Source organism: Emydura macquarii, unplaced genomic scaffold, assembly GCF_026122565.2.
Source record: "Emydura macquarii macquarii isolate MOO-44397 ecotype Brisbane River unplaced genomic scaffold, CSIRO-AGI_Emac_v2 contig_2897, whole genome shotgun sequence".
NCBI classification, from domain to species: Eukaryota; Metazoa; Chordata; order Testudines; family Chelidae; genus Emydura; species Emydura macquarii.
Genome location: NW_027133034.1, coordinates 43,307,409 through 43,330,673, shown reverse-complemented (window position 1 = coordinate 43,330,673; position 23,265 = coordinate 43,307,409). Strand labels below are relative to the sequence as shown.

Genomic DNA, 23,265 nt, shown 5'->3' with positions numbered 1-23,265 from the left:
ATACAAAGTTAACATGGCAAATAGAAATGGATTAAAAGTGGCTAACAGGTCTCAAAATGCAATTAAAAATGGCGGATCATCATCAAGCACATCATTTCTACTTGAGTCCCATGGGGATTTTTTTTTTGGCCCTACATTATTTAACATTTATTAGTGACCTGGAAGAAAACATAAAATCATCACTGATAAAGTTTGCAGATGACCCAAGAATTGGAGGAATGATAAATAATGAAGAGGACAGATCCCTGAAAGAAAGCAGTCTGGTATGCTGGGTTCAAGCAAAGAATATTTGTTTTAATATGGCCAGTTGTAGGCCTTTCCTGCAGAATGGGGAACTCTATCCTGGGAAGCAGTGACTGAAAAAAGACTTAGGGGTTTTGGTAGATAATCAACAGAATGTGAGCTCCCCATATAACACAATGGCTAAAAGAGCTAATGCGATCCTTGGATGTGTAAAGAAGGGACTCTCAGGTAGGAGTAGGGAGGTTATGTTACTTCAGTACTTGGCACTGGTGTGACCGTTACTGGAACATTGTGTCTGCTTCTGGTGTCCACAACTGAAGAAGAATGTTGATAAACTGGAGAGGGTTCAGAGAAGAGCCACAAGAGCCATGATTAAAGGATCAGGAAACATGCCTTACAGTGATAGACCTCAGATCAATCTATTGAGTTAACAAAGAGAGGTGAAAGGGGTGACTTGATCACAGTTGATAAGTATCTACATAGAGAACAAAAATTATACGATAGGATCTTCAATCTAGACAAAGACACAACAAGAGCCAATGGCTGGAAGTTGAATCTAGATAAATTCATGCTAAAAATAAGGTGCAGATTTTTCATAGTGGGAGATAATTAGCTATTGGAACTTATCATGGTGGTAGATTCTCCATCGTCAACTTTTACACTAGTATTGATATTTTCTAAAAGATATGCTCTAGTTCAAACAAGAATTAATTCAGGAAGTCCTATGGCAGGAGACTTGTGCAGGAGGTCAGACTACACTACACAGTAATCCCTTATTGCCTTATAATCTCTGAGTGTTTTCTACTAAGAGTTTTCTTTTCTACGCCACATTTTCTGACGGGAAAATTGCACTTCTATTATTTGAGGATCAAGCAATGTAAACACTATTAATAGGGAGAAAAAGAATGGTCTTATTGTTAGGGGACCCCATTCCGGAAAGTTATTCAGGAATGCTCAATGGCAATAGAGGGTGCTCAGCAACTTCCCTGTTGGGTATCATACATCTATATGCCTTTAGGACTTCAATGGAGTTATACCAATTTACACCAAGTCAAATTTACACAAAGTACCTCCAAATGGGAGGTACTATTTAAGTATCAATTATTATCTTTGTTTCTGGTAACTAAGAGAGGCTACATATGGCATCACAAGGGCTTCCCTGAGATGCCTTCTCTTTTATTTTCCTTCTCTCCAACTCTAAATTTTGAAAACATGTATATAATATCTAGATAGATAATTAGGGCCTGATTTTCTTCTGAAGAATCTTCAAAATGTAGAACAACAATCAATAGCAACTTCACCCTGAACTGTGATCTGCCAGTATCCAGGCAACTTCTAAAAAGTGGAGATTCCCAGATCTGCATGTGTTCTGCATTTGTGCAGGATGATCTCTTCAAGTTAGGAAGTAACATGAAGGAAGAACTTATCTCATCTTATGGGCAATATGATATATGTTAGAGGGGCTAAAGAGAAGCAGCAAGATCCAGCAGCAAGAACACTAAACTAGAAGACAGGAATTTGACTCCAAATTCTAATACTGGCTTGATGTTTGACCTTGGTTAGGTTGCTTCATCTCTCCATGCATGTTTCTCCTCCCACCTTTTATCTTATTTAGACTGTAGGAATTTTGGGGTAAGAACTGTATTGAACTATGCATTTGTACAGTGCCTATCATAATAAGGCTCCAGTCTCAAATGGAGCCTCTAGATGCTGCCATGATAATCAAATAAATAGTTTTATTAAGACACAACTAACCAGCGTTTTACAATGTTACCACGGGTAGAAAGCTGGAAGGAATAAGTATATTTTATACCTATCCCTTCCATTTCCCTCTAACCAATTAGTCTTTTTTCCTTTTTTTTTTTTTTTTTTTTTTAAAAAAGGTAAAAAATTGTTCTTGTTTTACAAATGGACAAAAAGTAGGGAAAATAACTGTGCTTCTGTTAGCCCAGAAATCATTAGTGCAAATCAGTGGAAAGTATGGGTATTATTCAATTGCTTGCAGTTGAAAACAATGAAAATCCTACAAGCTTTCACATTAAACTGTGCCATTTTCAGAAGCTGCTGCAACTGATATCAAGCGATAGTGAGATCTTTACAGTAACTACTCAGAAACAATGAACACTTCAGAGTTAAAGCCTACAAACATCAACTTTCAGAACAACTGGAGCAATTTATGTTTCCTATTTCTTTTTATCAGAATAAAAACCAACAATATTGTAATGGGAAATTTGTCATTATTCAATTTCCTTTTGTGCTTTCTTGCAACACTTTAAAGCTAATGGTGAGGCAGCTTCATCTGATTAAGGAAACTTCTCCCTGAGATGTATAACCAAAGATGAATGTGTTATGTTTAATAAGTAGCAGGTATTGTAACAAAGATAACTCATCATATTTTTTTACAAAAGCCTTAAAAGAGAGAATTGGAAACGTCATTCATTGAGTACAGTTGGAGACTGCAATGGAATTGCTTTTACTATTATATCTATCAATACAGTTGCTCTGCTGTTCAAATGGAGCTTCTCTTTAAGATCAGTCTACCAAATTATCATGATAAAAAGTAGAACCCAAGGAAGCAATCAAAATGTTACCTCCTGTATTTCATGGATGCCTAGAAACAATTCTTGCTCTATGAAGTTTTTGAAAGCTTTGCCCCACCTGTGTTTTTAATCATCTTATTGAAAGTGGACAGTCAATATAAAATCAGTGACTTTACTGAGACTCTGGACTTTACAGCCAAAAGACAGCATTAAAAAGCTAAATTAACAAGCTAAACACAGATTTTATGCTGCTTTATTTAAACTGATGCCTTAAATTCAATTGTCACTATAAATATTTCCATTAAACAAACTGGGAAATAAAGCTTTGCACAGTCAAAAGCAATTCTGGAAAGGGCAATGCTGCAATGTACAATTGATCATTACTATTGTGGATAATCAAGTTTGCTTGAAATGATATGCAGGAGACATTGGATATCTATTCCTGAGGTCACTCTCTAATCCAGTGCATTGCCTCAGTAATGTCCTTGGATGCAAAAAAGAGTGCATTTTGTCACTGATTAGTACCATTAATGGGACTTGACATTGGCACAGCAAAGGCAAGGCAACATGCTTTGCAGGCATCACCAGATACAGGCCTCAGGGGAAAGAGAAAAATCAATGGGTACTTACCGTGTGGCAGGTATTTACAGATGTGTACATTTGTGGTTATTTTTAAGTTAGTATTGTTTTATTTCCATGTGACTTTCAGAAAAAAAAAGGTGGGGCGGGGGCAGAGATGTATCTGTAGCTAATAGAGTCAGTGGGTAATAATCCTTATCACATGACAAGGGAATTCATCTTCTGTGTCCCTGACCCATGTCAGGTAACTAGGGCCAGGAACTAAAGATTAGTCTCTTAACAGTACGCTTGTGTGTTACATCCTCATGACTCAGGAGGTTAAGAAAGATATTGGGAAAAAAGGAAAGTAACAAACAAAAAACGAACAACCCAACCAAGAACGAAACTAGTCCCACTTAATTAAAATATATTAATTTTAACTAGCAATGTTTTCTCTCTAACCTGGTCTTTATTTGGGGTCTTTATCTTTCCTTGAAGTCTTTCTCTACTTTGAAATGCTCTAGTGAACTATCCCTCTTGGTTTGTCCATTTGTGTGATTAATAAAAACTAATACACATTGTACAGCACTCAGTAATTAAATGAATATTATATTTTTTCCATAAAAAGAGAAATTACTGAAAAATGTTTTAAAAATACTCAGCTGCTTCTGATCCACCTTCCAAAAATGAATTTTCACCCAAGTCCCCGTTTTGATTAAGCACTGAGAAAGCAAAGAAGCTAAACCATTTTAAATAAAAAAGAGAACTGCATATAAGCCACATAATGATGGTCTCATAACCCAAACTGTCTCACTGTCTTCCTATGTGGGCTCACATACACACTGATCAAAGTGTTACTCTGCAGAACCTTGCACAAGAGTGTTTTCAAGGCCAATGAGCTATTGGGGGAGAGCAGGTGCCACAACTGAATAGCTGAACAAAGACCTCTAGGTAGGAGGTAATACCTTTTACTTATCAAGTTAACAGGCAGCTATCTTCAAATAATAGGGGAACCTAAAGTAAAACAAGACTGCTCCAAATTCTTCCTGGTATTCCAGTACAATATCTGACACAAAGGCCCTTCCCTCCATACCACCTGCCCCTTCACTATCTGAAACAGGCTTCACAGCCCTGGTTGTCTGGGCAGTGATTACAGCCATCCCACTGAGAACCAGAGAGTAAGTGAACCATAATGGAATACTGAAAGTGAAAAATTTTCCAAAGTTTCCCAGACTTGCAGACCTCTTAGCCTTTTTTGAGTGTGAAAACTACTATTATCACACAGACCCTCTGTGTTGAGAGTAGGCAGAGAGAGCCCTGGTCTACACTTATTTGGAGATTTGGCGGCAGTCGATGGGAGTTACGCAAACTACGCAGTCGACTTCCTGATCAATTGAGTGGGTCTACATTGACCGCTCAATCGATCCAGAAAGATCGATCTGGTGGTGGCAACTTTGCTGCCGTCAGTATAGACATGCCCAGAGTAAACATAATGGATACTAAGAAAGCCTTCCAGGAATACTCACACCAGTTGGTCTTTGGAACAATTGCTGTATAACCTGGCACTGAGATCAGGCTGATTACACAAAACTTAAAGAATCCTTTAATGTACCCTGTCCACTTAGCTTCTCCACTCCTATACAAACTGGAAGTTGCTACACCCACTAGTTCCCAGCTTGGTAGCACAAGATCTAGAAAGAGAATTAGAAATGATGTTTCTACCCTTCCCATCCCATATGGACAACTCAGAGGAACACATATCAATATCTCCTGCCTCAGCATATCAACAAATAGATTCCAACTCCAACACTTCAAGTTCTCCACAAACAATATAAAAGTAAGAGTCATTCATCCACCCTCCATTCATCACCTCTGTTCATTAAATTGTGCCCACCATTTTAGTTATTTCCTCCCTTATGCACCTTCCCATCTCTGCTAATCAATGAACTAAAAATGGAGAACTGTAACAGAAAAACAACAAATTACAGGACATAATCATGAACTTCTGCAGGCAACGGCTGTGTGGTGGGGGTGAGCTGAGGTAGATTAAACAGAAGTCAGACAATTTTCTCACATACCTGCACCTTCCCAAAACAACCAAACCCACTATGTTTAGAGGATACCAGATCTGCTGGTGCAGAAAGCATGGGTGCAAGAGAGACCTTTTGTGAACAGTTGAGGAGAAAAAGTTGCCTTAGATTTTAAAGGGTTTTGATTCCCCTGTCCTATTCTGATGGTGCTGGCTGAGGTTCAGTGGAACTGCAGGAAGGAATTCATCTGCTTCTTTAATGATATATTATAATTAAACTTACAATTTCCACCAAATACTTTTATATATCTTTAAAGCACTGTCATAACATGCTGTTTATGTACTCCAAGCCATCTAGAAGTCATATAATTTCCTCATTCTGTTAATTACCAAATTGCTCTTAAATTAGCATTTCTCCTTATTCTAAATTTCAGCAGTTTTTAAAATTAGTCACTGAACAGAAAATATATTCCTTACTCACTGAACCCATTTTAATTAAACAATTGGCCTTAATTTGAAATGTAAAATGATGCCAGAAACAATATTCTATTAGTATAAAAACTAAAACCAACCCACTATTACATTTACATGTATCCTTTTGCCTACAATAGTTTTAACTCCTTGACAAACTATGACACCAGCAATGAAAAAAACATGCATATCTTAAGAAAATAATCATTCTTTCTAACACCAAATATTGTCCTGGGAAGCAGTATATAAACTGACGATACGCTGACTCTTTTCCCATGAGGAACACCTAAACTAAAATTTCCTGACACAATGAGACCATTAAAAGTCACCCAAAGAATACAGTAATTTTTAAAAAATGAATCATGTGTTAAAAGTCTCTATTATGGGACAATCATAAACAAGCTATGTGCTTTCTTTTAATGTTCTATTATAATCTTCAGTTCTACCGCACATGTTGGTAGATGACAATATTTACAGAATTAGGTTTTGAACTCTGGAAATTAAGGACCAAATCCTAACACATTTACTGGCCAGATCCTTGGATCCAGCTAAGCTTTACCTGCCACAGGCATAGGAGGCGAGTTAAATGGGCCCATGGTACCTGGGCTTCACCAATATTGGGGATGGTGGGCCTGACTCCACCAATATTTCTGTGCTGCTGGGGAGCCGGCCGCAGAGCCACCAGTGCAGTGGGCCGTGCAGGTGCAGCCTGGCCATTCTGCCTCCCTTCCTTGGACACACTCAGCAGCTGGCCAGGAGCTGCTCTGCACCGGCCCCATCCCCAAGCAGCGTGGTGGCAGCTGCTCCCCCCTCCTCGCCCTGCCCCTTCCCCCCCACTCGTCTCCCACATGGGCCCAGTGCCCTGGCCAGGAGCTGCTCCCAGCCCCAAGCAGTGCTGTGTAGTGGCTGCTCCCCGCTTCCGGCCCCGCCCTCTCCCACAACGTTGGCCCTGGCCAGGAGCCGCTCCCAACACCAACAAAAATTCTACAACCCTGGCGTCCATGGGCACAAGGCCAGAGGAGTTGGGGGGTTAGAGGCAGCTAGGTCTACGATCTCTATATTTTTCAATTCTGGAGCTAACCATGAGACTGCTGGAGAAATGATGAGACACCATGGGCTTAGCCACCAACAGTATGCTGATGACTACATTCAACTACATATCTCATTCACAACAGATAAAGCCAGTACCACTATTAAAATGTCAGAATGCCTACAAGAGATCAGCTCTTGGGTGAAGAGCAGCTGACTCACGTGAACCCAGGAAAGACAGAAGTGATAGAATCATAGAAATGTAATGTTGGAAGGGACTTCAGGAGGTCAGTCCAGCCCCCGCCCCCATGCTGAGGCAGGACCAAGTAAACCTAGTCCATCCTCAAGAGAGGTTTCTCTAACCTGTTCTTAAAATCCTCCAATCCTTCCACAACCTCTCTTGCAAGCCTATTTTAACCTTTCTTCATAGGTCAGATTTTCTAAATCAATCACTTTTGCTGCTTTCCTCTGGACTCTCTCCAATTTGTCCACATCTTTCTTAAAGTGTGGTGCCCAAAACTAGGTATAATGTTCCAGCTGCTGCCTCACCAGTGCTGAGTAGAGCAGGACAATTACCACCCATGTCATACACACAACACACTCCTGGTAATACAATAACAGAATATTAACCTTCTTTGCATCTGCATCGCATTGTTGGCTCATGTGCAATTTGCAAACCCCTATAACCTCCAGATGCCTTTTAGCAGTACTACTGCCTAGCGAGTTATCTCTCATTTTGTGCATTTAATTTCTCCCCCTTTTTAATGGTACTATTTTAAACTTAACTTCATAAAATTTCATCTTGTTGATTTCAGACCAATACTCCGATTTATGAAATTTGTTTTGAATTCTAACCCTCTCCTCCTTGCAACCAGCTTGGTTTCGTCCACAAATTTTATAAGCACATTCTCCACTCCATTATCCAAGGCATTAATGAAAATATCTACTAGTACTGGACCCAGAATAGACCCTGCAGATGCCCCCTAGATAAATCCTTTGAGTTCAGTCTTTCAACTAGTCAAAATTTAGACCACATTTAGTTTGCTTTTGAGAATGCAATGCTGGTCAGAAAGGGGAAACATTTAAAAAAACTGGCCAAGGGACGTCTTCACCATGCACAGAAGGCATACAGGCTCCATTCATCTAAATTGTGAGAAGCCTCCAAGGTCTGTTTGACTCCTCCCCAAGCCTGGATGACCAGATAGTATTAGTTTCCAAAAATGTCTTCCTTTACCTCCGTCTTGCTCGAAAACCTCATCCATCCCTGGGACTTGTCCACAATAATCCATGCATTTGTCACCTCTGGACTGGATTACTAAAGTTTATTTTATCTGAAGTTGAACGTGAAGATAATGCATGGGCTCTAGTTAGTACAGAATGCAGCTGCCCACAGACTCCATGGCTTAGGCAAATCTAAGTATGACCCTCTTTAGGAAACATTGCAAGGCCTTCCTGTTTGAGAGATACTTTCCACAATAAGTAACTCTCATGATACTAATACCTTCTTCTACTCCCAACCCCTCACCAACCCTTCTCTTCTTCCCTGCTGGGAGGGAAAGAAGAATAAAAACCTACCCCAGATAGAGTTTTGACCCTGAAAAGGGAGAAGTGCCAGTGACTCCAGGAAGTCTGTTAGAGACTTCACTATTACTATTGATTTGAAGGCTTTCAGATACTACCGTGATGGGCAGAAGTATAAAACCCTTGGATGGAAGGAAGGATGGATGTCCTGGAGTTGGCTAAGCCCCCAGCATTACTTAGAGCAACCTAGAGACCCTTCCACCAACCATGGGCTGAGAGGGAGTGCATTGTATTCAGCTATATCTCTGGCCTACCTGCTAAGAGAGGAGCTAGTGATATAGAATTGGAAATACTGACTTGTTAGCATCCAGAGATTCCACTATACCATAGGAATGGAAGCTGAGGATCTGGCCCTTATATGAATAATAAGATTATTTGTTTACAAAAGCTGTCAATAGTCACAATTCAGACAAACGGATTATATATGGGGGCAGGAAGATATTTTGCTTCTAATCCTCAGGTCCAGATGAGCTTCTCTTGACACAGGAGTTGTATACAAATGATTGTATACCACTTTTGCAGTCTCCCAATTCCCTGCCAAAGGCATTTTGATTCCAGAATTAGTTGCTCCAATTTATGTGGGGTTGTGTTGGCACCCTACGGGACATTAAACCAGCCAGTCATTAGCGCTCAGTCCACTCTATTCAAGCTGCTTCCCCATTCCTGATCCATAGTCTTTACCCAAGGGAAAAGTAGAAGCGTGTGGCATAGAGCTGGCTATACCATCTTTATGCTCCTGAAGATTCCCCCACACCAGGGGAATAACCAGATGCCACTTAGGCCAGCTTTAAGATATAATAAAACAAACTAAATAGACCATTGGCCTGTTCCAACAAATCAAAAACAATATACCTTTTGTTTGATTATTTAGAAAATGAATATGCAAATCTTTTACTAAACAGAAAAAAATCATTATAAAAAAAGACACATAGATCCTAGATTTGGACAAAACAGTATCAGACTGTGTTATATTTGCAGAAAATAACATCTACGAAATTGATAACTTATTTTGTACAAGACTCATCTGTGCCTCACATCATTAGGCTCTCATAAGGTAAAAATAGTGGTCCTGCATTATGCTGAAAGCATAAGCAAAGTTAAGAGTTATTCCAACTGATACCTATGCATATTGGTGCAAAAGCTCCAAGACAACATCTGATATTGGAGACAATGTTGGATGGAGGGGAAGGAGAATGCTAATCCAAAACCTACTATATTATTGTTTGTAATTGGGTATGAAACAAAAATCTGTGTATAACTAAAGCTAATTCGTAACAGGGATTCCATTTTATCAATCTCTAGAAGCAATCTGCTGTGTATCAAAATCAGTGTTCTCTCTGATCATGCTTAGTTGATTCCTTCACATGTAATCAACATGAGAGACATTAAAATATGACATGGTTTGTTGCTCCAGTCTATTTCTGAGGGAACAATTTTTTCTTAATACATCAGAGCTCCATGGGAACAGTGTAAAACTGAATAAATTGTATAAGGCTCATCACTCATGGGCATCAAGCTAGAAAACCCTTCATGTGCCTTGTGGCAAAATGCACAGAAAATAAGTTTCATGGAAGTAGAGCCCTATTTATAATAATTAAGTTGTTTTGAATATTTTCAAATACAATAATGAATATATTTATATTTAACAGAATTAAGAAAATGCAATTTAAAAAATTAATCTTGATTAACAATACGTTATTGGGAAAGAGGGTCTGGACCTCTTCCTTAATTCATAGTTCATAATATCAGAAAATAAGTGGTATGGGTTGATTTGGAGGAAAATGCTAATCTGGACAACATAGAAAATGGCTGGGTCAGTGTAGCAAGTAATGATGCACCGTAGCACTCCCTATGGGGCTAAGCGTGGTACTGCATGCTCTCACTGTCTTAGTCCCCAAGTTTTGGCTGCCTGCTTACAGCAGGGTAGCCCATGCCATAAACTCAGCAGCAGCCTCTAGAGTTAAATAAAAAATAAACTCAGAACTTGACCGTGTGGGCCTATAAATAAACAAACAAAATCTCAAACACAAGCACTTAGTTGTGGCGCTTGAAGGAATGGCCCTGGGGTTCTGGTAGCACTGTCCCAGTCTCGACCAATTCTGTCCTGAGAAGAAGCAGGTTAGCATTTTTAACTGGCCTACTGATTCCCAAATGGTCAGAGTCTTTTCCTGATCCTTCTAGACCTTTGAAGGACTAAATCTTGTTGGTAGCCTGTTTGGAATGGGTTTTCTTGAGCAAGGAGTGTTGAGGCATCAATGAATCCAGCAGGGGGCAGAGAAGGCTTGCTAGATGCTGTCACAGGCAGAGATTTGAGAGATCTTGTCTGTGAAATGTTGTCTTTGAGATTGGTCACTAATCCTTTGACAGACAGCCATTAAGCATTGTTAAGAGTCTTTGTATTCTCAGTGGTCCATCTCCTAGATAAAGTCAAACTGCAAACCATACTGTGTATGTAGATAACTGGAGGAAACAAGTTTGGAAAGTGGGGTTGTCTGTCCCAAATCAATGGTGGTATGTCTGAACTTGCAAGCTGACCCAGTCACTAAAACTAGGTAAAAAAGATCTCTGGAAACAGCAAGAAGAGTTAGTATCTAGGCAGCAAGCAATGTTGACAGGCAAATCGGAGAAGTGAGAGAGAGGGGAATACTTTTAAGGGATATAAGCTATTTCCTTTTTCTTTTCTGCTTGTAACTAAGCTAAAAAGATGTTATGAGAAGTCTACATAAGACTACATAAGATATGTTTAGCAAACAATTTCTTGTTTTATAACCATTTCTTCTCTGTTTTTAATATATCTTGTTTTTATTAAGATTACTGTTATATGGGTAACTTAAAGAGACCTGAAGAAGAGCTCTGTGTAAGCTCAAAAGCTTGTCTCTCATCAACAGAATGTTGATCCAATAAAAGATATTACCTCACCCACCTTGTCTCTCTAAAACCCTTAAAGAGAGATGTTCATGAGTGGAAAGTTTCTGATCTCAGTCTTGATCAAGGGGTATAGACTATGGTGTTCTAGACCAGTAAGTTGTGTTTCCATTAGGCTGAGGTGGGCACAAATAAAGAGAGAAAATGAGAGATCGTCGAAGTTATTGAAAAGCAAGTTAACAGACATGCTTGCATGGCTTTGAAATAGGTTGTTTTCCTATAGCATCTAAATGTGGTCTTTACAACATAAGAAGGGACTCAAGACTCAGAATTTTAACTCAAACAGAAGTCCTCTTGAAGGTGCTTGGAGAGTATTAATGCATTCACAGATCTATAGATTTTAAGGCCAGAAGAAGCCATTATGATCATCTAGTCTAACCTTTTGGTAACACAGGCCACTGAATTTCACCAACCTACTCCACATCACTTTACCAAACTACTTTCTCCCATAATTAGTTATGGATATGGGAGTTTTGCTGGGAGGCTGGCAACCCCATGTGGTCAGAGTTACAGTTACAGTGCATGTACAAGAGTTGTAGTTATGATAAAGTGCATGCCTGGAGGTGGAGGAATTCTGTATATGTACTAGTAGGTGGCTTAATTCTTCATTTCCTTGTTTTTGTGGGTTAGCATCAGGTGTATTGTGTGTGTAGCAACCCTTACTATTTCGCAACAAAGTTTTTGTATATTAAATTTCCAAGCTTTAAAAATACTTAAATACAGGTGGAAGGGTTTTTTAAAAAAATATTTATTTTGGGGTTCTTTTAGGGAGCACACCTGTGGAGGGTCAGAAAGGCAGGTGCTGTTGGAGAAAATTTTATCATTGGATTTTACCCCAAACTTCCTATGAATCAACAGCTGTCCATAAACAACAATAGAAAGCAAACAAAAAGAAGTGTATGCATATTACACAAATGCGTTGGCTGCCACTGGAACATAAACTTTCAGCTATGATGAATAATGGCTAAAAATGATCCTAAAATCATTAGTTCACCCAAAACAACAACAAGTTGCATCAGATCTACTCAGGATATGTCTTTCTACAAACATTTATGTAGCTGCACAATATTTTTAAAAGACATCAATCAACAATGAAAGGTTGAAGGGACAAAGACCAATTTCAGCCAGAGCCCAATTTCAAAAACTTCCAAATAAAAACAAAAGATAAATAAAACAAAGACTGCACAGAAAATTCAAAGGGCATGAAAGATAATACTGTGTGACGTTTCATACTGACAGGCTAACTACTTTAGAGAAAAACAGGAATTTATGCCTCAATTTAAGCACATTTTAGAACACAACTCTAGCTATGGAGTTGCTAGGAGAAGCCTCCATAACAACATGTAGTTATTGAGAAAAAAATATATATATTACTTTTATACATTTTTTCCTACAAATAAGATTTTACTAGATTCTGTGAAAGCAGCATTGTGAAAAGGTTACAATGTGATGAGTATAAAGGAAATTTCCCAAAGGGGCTAACAGCAAAGAGAGAAACAATGAGGAGACAAATTTAAATGATAGGCATATCCTCCTTTCTACAGAGCTATTATCTAGACCTGAAGTATTTGGGCACATCAATAACTGAAGCATATGAACTCAAAGGCATTAGACAGCAATACAAAATAACAACTAGTCTATGCATGGAAAACTCAAATGGCTTAATGCTTCCGGTATTACCGAAACATAGTTAGCATTCTCTAGGAAAAGTACCAGAAATATAACAACTTCCAGTCATCCATAGCATGTTATATTAAGTTAAAGGAAAGAAAATAGTCATGTTTCCATGAAATGTTCTTCAATCATATCATAAAAATTAAAAACAAAAAAACCCAAAACACTCCTTTCCAAATGTAACATGCTGTATAGGCCCTTTTTTCATATTTTAACAAGAAAAAAAAATAGACATGAATTTTACTGGACAGAAAACCTGCTATCAATCAAATGAATGCAATGTGAATCAATTTGCGTACTCAAGCTAGTTTGAGGGGACGGAAGAAATAGACACAGGAAAAAGCATTTTGAACAAAACAGAAAATGTTGGAAAATAAGAAATGCTGTCGTTTCTTCTGTTTTGTAGCTTCCTAACCATCTGTAGACAACTACATATTCATTGTCACCCTTGTTAGAATAATACATCACAGAGCATTTCTTTATAGTCTCTGAATGTCACTGGCTCCCTGGGATCAGCAACGGAGACAAAATTACCCCAGATCTGGCTTGCCTCTCTTTTTGGTGGAGAGGCACTCTTTTCCATTCCTTCATCACAAAATACAGTAATCACTTCCTCCTGAAAAACACCTAAAATGGACTTAAAACATGACCGTATTTCGACAGAATATTTTTAAAAAGTTCACCAAATCCAGATATCTTTAATTTTTCAAATGATAAATAGACAAGGCAGTCACTGCTTCTTTCCTCTGTGTATAAGCTTAAAGAGGAGATCGTAATCACATTGCTAAATTGCTTAGCAAACATAGGTAAAAATGCTAAGTCATAATTTATATGTGAAAAAATGGCAAGGGGTTAGTAGCACACTTCTCGAGCTGTTGAGGCTTCATGCTGAGATTCCTTTCCAAACTGGCAATTGACTCAAAACACTGCAATATACAACAGTTCAAAAAAGGAAATGTCACAATGACTGGTCAAATAGCAACAAATCACCATATGGAAGCCTATCTTTCCCATTAGCCTACGGGTAACTTCTATAAATCACTTTCAGAATGAAAACAACCTTTGTAGACAGCTTCAAAATGGATTCATGTGTTGAATCAATCTTACTAGATTCAATGGTGTTAGAGGAAAGTAATTTTGAATAATTTCAGTTAGACTAAGGTAACTCTGAGGAGCCAAATCTGCTCACCATATGCAAAGTTCAAGTAAATGGGCTTTGAAATCACAAGGAGTTCTGCGAGACCTGGGAAATAGAATCTCTCTCAACAGACAGTCAAACATCCAGTGTAGTAACTCCATAGCCACTATTTGAGTCCATTAGCTGTCGTAATACTCATAGCTGCTAGGCGCTTCATAAATGGGTGGAGGGGAAGGTTTGGTTAATTCAGCTTGTAGAAAAAACGAGAGTCCTGTAGCACCTTAAAGATTAACAAATGTCTTTGGGCATAAGCTTTCGTGGGCTGCAGCCTACTTCATCAGATGCTTATGTCCGCAGAAATGTGTTAGTCTTTAAGGTGCTACAGGACTCTCCTTGTTTTTGCTGTGTACAGACGAACACGGCTACCCCTCTGGAACTTTTCAGTTTGTAGACCCACCCCCACCATGCTTTTCTGCATAGTGACACATATTCAACAACAATTAAGCAGTGCACGGTGAAGTACAGGGGATGCAGGCTTTCTGGAGCCTCATCGCCCATGGGCAGCTGATCTACACTGGTTCCACTATTGTTGTTCCCTACACACAATGGTGAGAAAAAGCAAGCTTTAAATCTAAATCAATAAAATCTTCAGTACATATAGAAGATAGACAGACACTAAGAACATTAGTGAAACTTTACCTGCAACCACTGTGACTGGTCACTATGGCCTGAAGTCCAGGCATTCACTTTGCCTTGCTTGTCTAGCCGGGCTTTCCTAGGTTCCCAAGTGAACATGTCCATGTTGAGTGTTCTGAAGATGCTGGAAGCAGTAATCTGATAGTCCTGTATATGCCCAGATTTCATCCCTAGTGGTTCAGAGCAACCTGAAAAAGTGAAAAGGAATCCATAAGACTATTTACTTATTGCCTGAAGTGGCTTAGGTTCTCTTTTTTTGGGGTTTAACCTAGATTAACAGGTCTGATGAGAAGGGAGCCAGGCTTGTTGCCAGATAGGTGAGAGATGGGGAAAGCTGCAGTGTGTTCACCTTGCCAAAAAAGAGTGGGGATGTTGAGCCTTATGATTAGATGAACCCTGGGGGATGGAAGGCTGACTAAGGCAACAGGAGGGGGATGAGAGGAGGATGATCCTGCCTCAGGGAGTCTGAGTGATTTCCTGACTGTCTCTCCCTGCCTGAGGGGGATTATCTATTTTGCCCTGAAAGAGGTTTGCCAAACTACAGTGGGAGAGAGCAACTGCATTTAGAAACACGGAGGAGGCACCCCAACACCGTGGGGACATTTTCTACTGTAACACCTCTTGCTGCAGAAGAGAGGTTAGCCCTCTGGGTGAATAGGCATCCCCTGACTGCACTCTAACACCTTCCTGCCTGCAACAACTTATCAAGATACAAAGGGTTCCTCCACATTATGGCACCCACTAGTGTGTAATAAACTGTACTCATGAATCCAGGGAAATCCACCCTAAAGATAGTGTTACTTGCAGGTTGTATGGTGTTGCTGATGTACCCACTGCAAATCACTTCCTCTGTATTTGCCTTTGTAAATAAAGTGTACTGGGATTGTTGGTTTATCTGTTACAGAGGTGTCATAAGAGTATATGTAGGAGAAAGTCATAAGGAGAAGTACCTGTTTGGGGATAGTCAAAACCACATAGGGAGGTATGGTTGGGCTCCTCACTACCTTAAAAAATCAGGTGGAGGCACCACCAGTTAGTAGCTAAGAACCTAGGCTGTCGAAACCCACTCCAGCTAGAGCAGAGGAACACTGGGTAAAGGCTCTTGTTGATGACGAGCTGCCCTTAGAGGTACAGTGGCCCATAAAGCAATTCCTACAGAAAGAGCCCTACTCAGGAATGTCTTTGGGGGAAACTGCAAACAAACCAAAATAGCCAATTCAAAGCTTTTTATTATAACTCATATTGAAAGAATTGAAAACAAGATAGAAAAGTCAAAATATTTTCTAACACACTTATTAGAGTAAAGAAAAAAAGGTGATTTCCGCCTCTGCTTTTCATTAGTCTAAGCCTCATGTACCTATATTACTTCCTATCCAGCACATAATCATTGTTTCATTTAATATATTCTACTGTACTCTTATACCATGTCCCACAGTAGCAGTGTCCAACACTAAGGAAATGTTATGCCACAAAATACGTATTTATTTCTTAATGATACTAGTGCTGATAAAAATTCCTCGAGAACCAATCACATCTGTACCTTTTCATAACTTGATATCTTGCCAAAAAACCATATACCACCAGCAAGGAGAAGACTACAGATATTATAACTATGTTTGTCTTGCCTTAGGCTAGAGTTTGTGAAAGAGTGGTAAGAGCAGAGCAAGCCAGTTATTTTAATGCAAAGACAATGTTCTGTCTTGATTGCCATATGTATCTGTTAATGAATTTAAAAAAAAAAAAAAAAAAAAAAGGAAGGGATTTTAAAACTTTGCTTGTGAAAAATAACAGTGTTTCTTGATATGAAAATATGAATGTGGTCTATAGTGCTCACTTTCAGTCAGCCCACTTGAGAAATCAAACAGGTGTACTGTAAATCCAAGAATATGATGATATAAAACAAAAGTGAAGGGCAGTTCCTGCTGCCCTTCCTCACAGCAATTAGTGTCTTACTCTACAAACAGACACATTAATACTAATGGGACCACTGACTGAATAAAGGTGCTACTCAACATGAGCAAGCATAGCAGAATCTGGTTCTAAATGCAGAGGGTTGCAGGGGAAAAAAAGCCAGGGAAAGAAATAAATGTACATTTTATAGCTGGTTGGAGTAGAAAGTTCTTGTTGGCATATAAAACATGCTTATGATACTGCTTAGTTAGGACTATTGTGCTTAAAGTTAGTGATGTGCCTAAGTACATTACTGAATTGGGGCCTAAGAAAGGTCCATCTTTTGATCTTGCTACATTTTCTTTCAATATAAATAAATGTTTCATCAAAAAAAAAAAAAAAAGATCAGTTCTGAAACCCCCAGACCTCCAAACGTGCATCTTAATTTAAGATAAACCACCTGGAATTAGAGTGCATTAGTCTGTCTTTATATTATTATACTTCATATATTATGCATTATACTTGGCTCCCAATTGAGGCTGGAGTTGTTCTGATGAGCCCAGACTGCCACAATAGTGCTGAGGAATGGTGACCTTGAAACTGACATTAGACCACTGAAATAAATTCACTTTAGTAGCTTTCACAGTTCTTTGAGCAAAACAATTCCTGGTCATTCTGGCAAGGACTTATTCTAAATTGTGGTTCCAGAAATGGAAAACATAAAAAGAAAAATCTAATACACTGAAGCACCTAAGACAGGATTTTCTATTTACTTTCAAATCTATCTATGTTGGAAAAGGGCTGCACTGAGATTAATGCATTAACTTTTAATTTTTGAATCTGGGTTTGATGTCACTAGAGGACCAAGAATTATTTAACTCAGGCTGTTTTGATATATCATATGGGAGTTGGATGACTATTGTTTGTACAGTAAAACAGATAGCCATGTAAAAGTCATTCCAAAATGAATTTACTGTAGCAATCCCTGTGGTGAAAAGTTGATCTCTTTTGACAGATAAGGAATTTACATGTTTTACTGATTTTGTAAAAGGAATATAGTTCTTGCAGAGAGCAGATAGAGGTTGAGCTTTACATTTATGTGCTATAACCTTTGCTTCAACAAACCTTGAGAGGGTTTATATTGGCTCACTAGTTCATTTATTTTTGCTCCAAGATACAATCACAGTTTCTGTAGGAAAGCCAAAAACAAATCTCAATCAAATCAAACTTCATCAAAAACAACCAGGCACAATGTATTTTATTTTGCTTTGAAAGTTCTTCACCTGCAACTACAAAACTCTTGCAATTTCTGGGTTGTTATACAGTGCCTGTCCAGCATAGTCTAGTGGATAGGACACTGAACAGGGAGTCAGAAGTCTTTAACTACCTGAAAGGGGGTTCCAAGGAGGATGGAACTAGGCTATTCTCAGTGGTAGTAGATGACAGAATTAGGAACAATGGTCTCAAGTTGCAGTGGGGGAGGTCTAGGCTGGATATTAGGAAAATCTTTTTCATTGGGAGGGTGGCGAAGCATTGGAATGGGTTAACTAGGGAGGTGGTGGAATCTCCATCCTTTGAGATTTTTTAGGTGTGGCTTGATAAAGTCCTGGCTGGGATGATTTAGTTGGGGTTGGTCCTGCTTTGAGCTAGGGATTGGACTAGATGACCTCCTGAGGTCCCTTTCAACCCTAATCTTCTATGATTCTATTACTTGAATGTATTTAAATATTCTTTAACCTGTACTTTCTCTATTTGGATTTGCATTCCATTCCTGTGTTTATTTTTAGTTGTGTTAAGCATCTGGTCACTACTTATCTTTTTAGTGAGGTTTGAAGCAAAATAGGCATTAAACACCTCAGCCTTCTGTACTCATTTCAAATTACAAATAATTTGTGATCAATACGTACAAAAATCTATTCTGGAGTATATACACCCTATTGTTCATGTAATTTAAATATAAAGAAACAAATTCAACCATGTTGTAACCCCCACAGATGTCAATGGAATTATAACCAGAAATGATCATTCTAAACTACAGGAACAAAGGGTTTTTGTTTTTTTTTTTTTTGCTGTGACATTGTTGTGCTGTTGGAAAACTCACCTGATAATTCACAGCCAAGAAGTTCCATTCTCAAAGTACAGTGTCTTCTGCAAACCTGAGGATACAGTCGGATGTACTGAGATTTTATTGGAGGTGTGAAAGAATTGGCATAGGGAGTGTTGTTGTCCACATTTCCACGGAACACCTGTTACCCAAAAAATAAAAATAAAATAAATATCACAGATTTCAAAAGATACTAGGATGACAACTGGATCCTTACTTTATCTTCATGGACTCATATAATTTATCCGCTTTCCTTTTCTAGTCTTCACTTCCTGTTTGTCTGCTTTTCACGACTTTCCACAAGTTAGAGGTTACTCCTTCATTTATGCTGCCCAATCTGGCCTGATTGAACAGGGTATTTGAGCATAACTTGAAGCATGTGGGTATTGCCATTGACTTTAGTATGACTACTTGTGCATAAAGTAAGGCATGTGCTTAAATATCGTGCTGAATTGGAGCCTAAATATTCTCTCTCTCTCACTCCAGTTAGTAATACACTACAATCATATCTTCCTTGCAACTTGTGTATTAAAATGTCCCTGTTCACTTTAGTCTGCAATTATTAACACTGCTTCACATTTACTTCTCCCTCCCTCATTTAGGACCCTGGTCAAACTCCCCCTGAAGTCAGCTGGAGAGTTTCCATTGATTGCAATGGGAGTAAAATCAGGCCCGTAAGGATTCTTCTATTGTCTCTTCACTATAATTAGATACTCGTACATCTAGAGTAATTGTACAAGATACTTTGCTTTCCTCATTATTGTCTTTTCAACACAATATTACCTCTGCTTGCATGACAGAGTCTAAGTCCAATTCTGTGAAGTGCCTTAGTTCTATCCTACCTCTCACAGTAAGACATTCTGTGCTGCTTTGTATGCAGGACTTTATATGAAAATAAATTCTAACTATATACTGTAAACATCCTTTTTACAGGACGATACCATTTTTGCAATGCAGAGATTAGCATTGATGAATGGGTTCTATGCTTTCAAGGGTTAACATCAATCTGCCAATGTATTAAAACTAAATTGAAAACAGTCATGAGTAATTACTGGTAAACTAATTAAAATGAAAATCAGTTAAGTGTAATAAACAGGATTATTCTAGCCTTGGGACACAGTGTTTATAGAACCATCAATTAAAGCATAAGAAAGTCTTAGCTGACAAAGTGGAAATGTATTTTTTTTTCTGGAAAACGTAGCAAGGCAACACGCATCAAACTGCTTTCTCTGTTAGACAATTATCCTCATCTCCTAGAGATACCCTTTTGCTTTCAGAAGTCAGAAATACCTTGGGATTTTCATTTTCATAAAAGTAACTCAGTCTTACCATATCTTCATTGGTGCCTTTTGCTTCGTATGTTGCCCATGACTTCCCATCATTACTGTATGCAATTTTGTAAGATTTTATATATTCTGGGCTTCCAATCCTTTTGGCTCCTTGGGTTATAATTCCAGTGACTCTCATTTTCCTTTGAAGGTTTATCTGAAGTAATAATACAATGTCATCGGTAGCCATCAGAGGGATACAATTACTGTTATGACACTAAATTGTTGTTCAAGCAAATAAAAAAAAAAACCCAAATGCTTCATTCTGTAGCATTCTGAGTGATTGTCTCTGCATTCATTTTATCATGTATTTGAAAAAATACAATGTATTTTTTGCCTTCAAACTTGAATACTGCATTATTTGTGAATGTGGATATGCATGTGCATTTAATACACATGTATATGTACACATAAATATATTATGGAGATGCTGAAATGGGGCCACAGCTAAGGTTTAATTTTCCATTCTATTAGAAGATTGATTTTGACCCCCACTTAAACATCCCCAGAATCTTCACTGCAAGATCCTCTGCCAGAGTAAAACTTTCTGGAAAGTCTGAAGCAAAGGAGAACAGGCATTTCCAACATACAGGTGATCAAAAAAAAAAAACAACAACAACTACCCCAAACAGTGTTTTGACACTTTCCTGCTTGAAAACAGATTGATCTAAGGTCTCCGAGTGGAATCCTGGCCCCACTGAAATCAATGGCAAAGCTCCTGCTGACGTCGATGAGGCCAGGATTTCACCTTCCCAATTTATTTTTCTGAGCTGGCCCTTATACCACAAACTAATTGATTAGGAAGTTTGGAGATTTCAAGTTACCTAAATAATCTTAACTCTGCCTCACATATTCATGATCCAAAACTACATGAAAACCAGGAGACAATTATGTTCACAAACCAAATACACACATGGTCATCACCGCAATGACTATGAAAACTTAGGGGTGAGCAATAGCAACTGAACTACATGATTCGGTTGAAGACCGTTGAGATCTTCTTGAAGATTGTTGAGGTCGTTATGCATTGCTATGACATTTAGACAAAGCTGTATCTTTACAAATGTTAGTGTTGCCATACTAGGGTGACCAGATGTCCTGATTTTATGGGGACAGTCCCGATATTCAGGACTTTGTCTTATATAGGCGCCGATTACTCCCACTTTTTGTCCAGATTTTTCACACTTGCTATCTGGTCACGCTGACACATTGAGTCACAGGGTGAATGTGCAAGGCAAGGGAAGAATGAATAATCAGCTGGGGAAGTGCAGACAATACATTAGTCTTGTACTGGGACTTGCTCCCTTTGGGGAAGTAAGTCTCGTCTTCCTCCCCACCCCCATCAGCCAGTGGGGCTGTCCCAGTGCATCCCCTTTCAAATGGCAGGGAAGCACCCGTTCTGGTATGTGCTCCCAGAAGAATATGGGGCAAAACAGTCTGAATGTGTCCCTGCTTCTGAGCATCTTCACTCCCTCATTTCACAATAATGTGGCCACTGTCTAGCCCAGTAGCATCTGGGTCTACAGACCTATAAGTGGCAGGACATAAAATTAGTACATTTGCACATCTGGATGTGCTAGGGTGGCTATAGATGCCAGTTGAAAGCAGCAGAAGCAGCCAAATCAGGGACTGCATTGCATTGGTGGGAGGGGAGAAATGGGACCCCCTAGTATCCTCCAAACCCAGAACTGTACACAGGAGACCCTCAAAATAAGGGCACTAGCATCCCCATGCTATCTCCCCTGCCCTCCCTCACACCATGTGGGCTTTGGAAAAAGCAACAAAGAGGAGCCAGCCAGAACCTCCAGGCAGTAGAGACAGGCAGCCAAACCAATGACTATTAGCCCTCTGGAGAACTCTCTCTAGTTTTGACAGGTCTTTCTCTGCTCTGTGCTAATCAGCTGTTTGCTCAAGCCCTACCCTCCCTTTCAGTCACTTCCCCTCAGTGTCAATTCACATCTATCCCTCTTACCCTCTTCTCCCCTGCCCTCTCTCTCTTTCCCTTCAATGCCCCCTCTCTCTTCCTCCCCCTTCCCCCATGAAGCTTATCCCTCCTAAGTATACCCACCTAAAGAGAGGGATCAAAAGAGAGAAAAATTGGGGCACTAACATGCTGTTTGCTGCCATCACATTGTTCACTCTGCTTGTGTATTCCACCCCTTCTCTCTCTCTGTGCCTGACTTGTCTATTTAGTTTGTAAGCTCTCTGAGGCAGGGACTGTCTTTCTGTTCTGTGTTAGTTCAATAGCTAGCACAATGGGTCCTGGTCCATGACTGGGGCTCCCAGGCACTACAACACCAAAAACAAATTAATAATAATAATAAAAAAATATAACTGCATGCACTTAAACCAAAGGGCTCAAGATTTCTTCAGCTTTGAAGACAAACCACAGAAATGTAACAGATTCAGTGCATTTAAGACTTCTTAAACTGGAAAGTTTTGAAATTTTCAAATACTCATTATCTGCAGGAGGAAAAAAAGGCAATTTCAAATCGATGAGATCTAGCTGTCCCTCTCTCTCTCTCTAAGTGTAACACTTGGCTTTCCAATTTCTCTCTCCTTTGAGAGACTGCAAGGTTCATTTCTCGCTATTACAAATTACAAATTGATAAACATTTATACAACTTTCCCCTGGAAGGTTTTATATCTATTATACACACACATATACAATCAGTGAGATGCCCTTTTCTTACACCAGCGTAATTCCCTTGCCTTCAGTGGATGGATACCTGATTTACATCCTTATAACCGATGGGTGAAGCAAATGCCCAAAAGTTACAGCTCAGAGGCATGATTGTCAATGGTAACGCTACAGAATTACACCAACATAAAACCGTTGCAAGAGGAGAATCAGGCCCAATATGTTTGCAATCAAATTTTAAGTACAGGAATTCAGGTTTTTCACATCCTTCTGAAAAGAACAATAAAACAGCAAATCCATTTAAAGGGTCCACTCCAGAGACTGACAATTATACTGAGAGGAGTCTCCCAATTAAGGCAAAATGGATTTGTGCTTAGTACATTTGAGTCTAGTTTAGTGTGGTATCTTAGTACAAGAG

General features: G+C 39.1%; 1 protein-coding gene across 1 annotated transcript in view; it reads right to left on the bottom strand.

Moving 5' to 3' along the window:
* The window catches only part of EDIL3 (EGF like repeats and discoidin domains 3), a 378,557-nt gene that overhangs the window by 63,421 nt on the left and 291,871 nt on the right, over positions 1–23,265 (bottom strand). The window contains exons 8-10 of the mRNA XM_067568453.1: positions 20,208–20,363; positions 18,876–19,020; positions 14,888–15,072 (exon numbers count right to left, since the gene is read on the bottom strand). Coding sequence (XP_067424554.1) covers positions 14,888–15,072; positions 18,876–19,020; positions 20,208–20,363 — 486 coding nt within the window. The remainder of the gene's footprint in view (positions 1–14,887; positions 15,073–18,875; positions 19,021–20,207; positions 20,364–23,265) is intronic.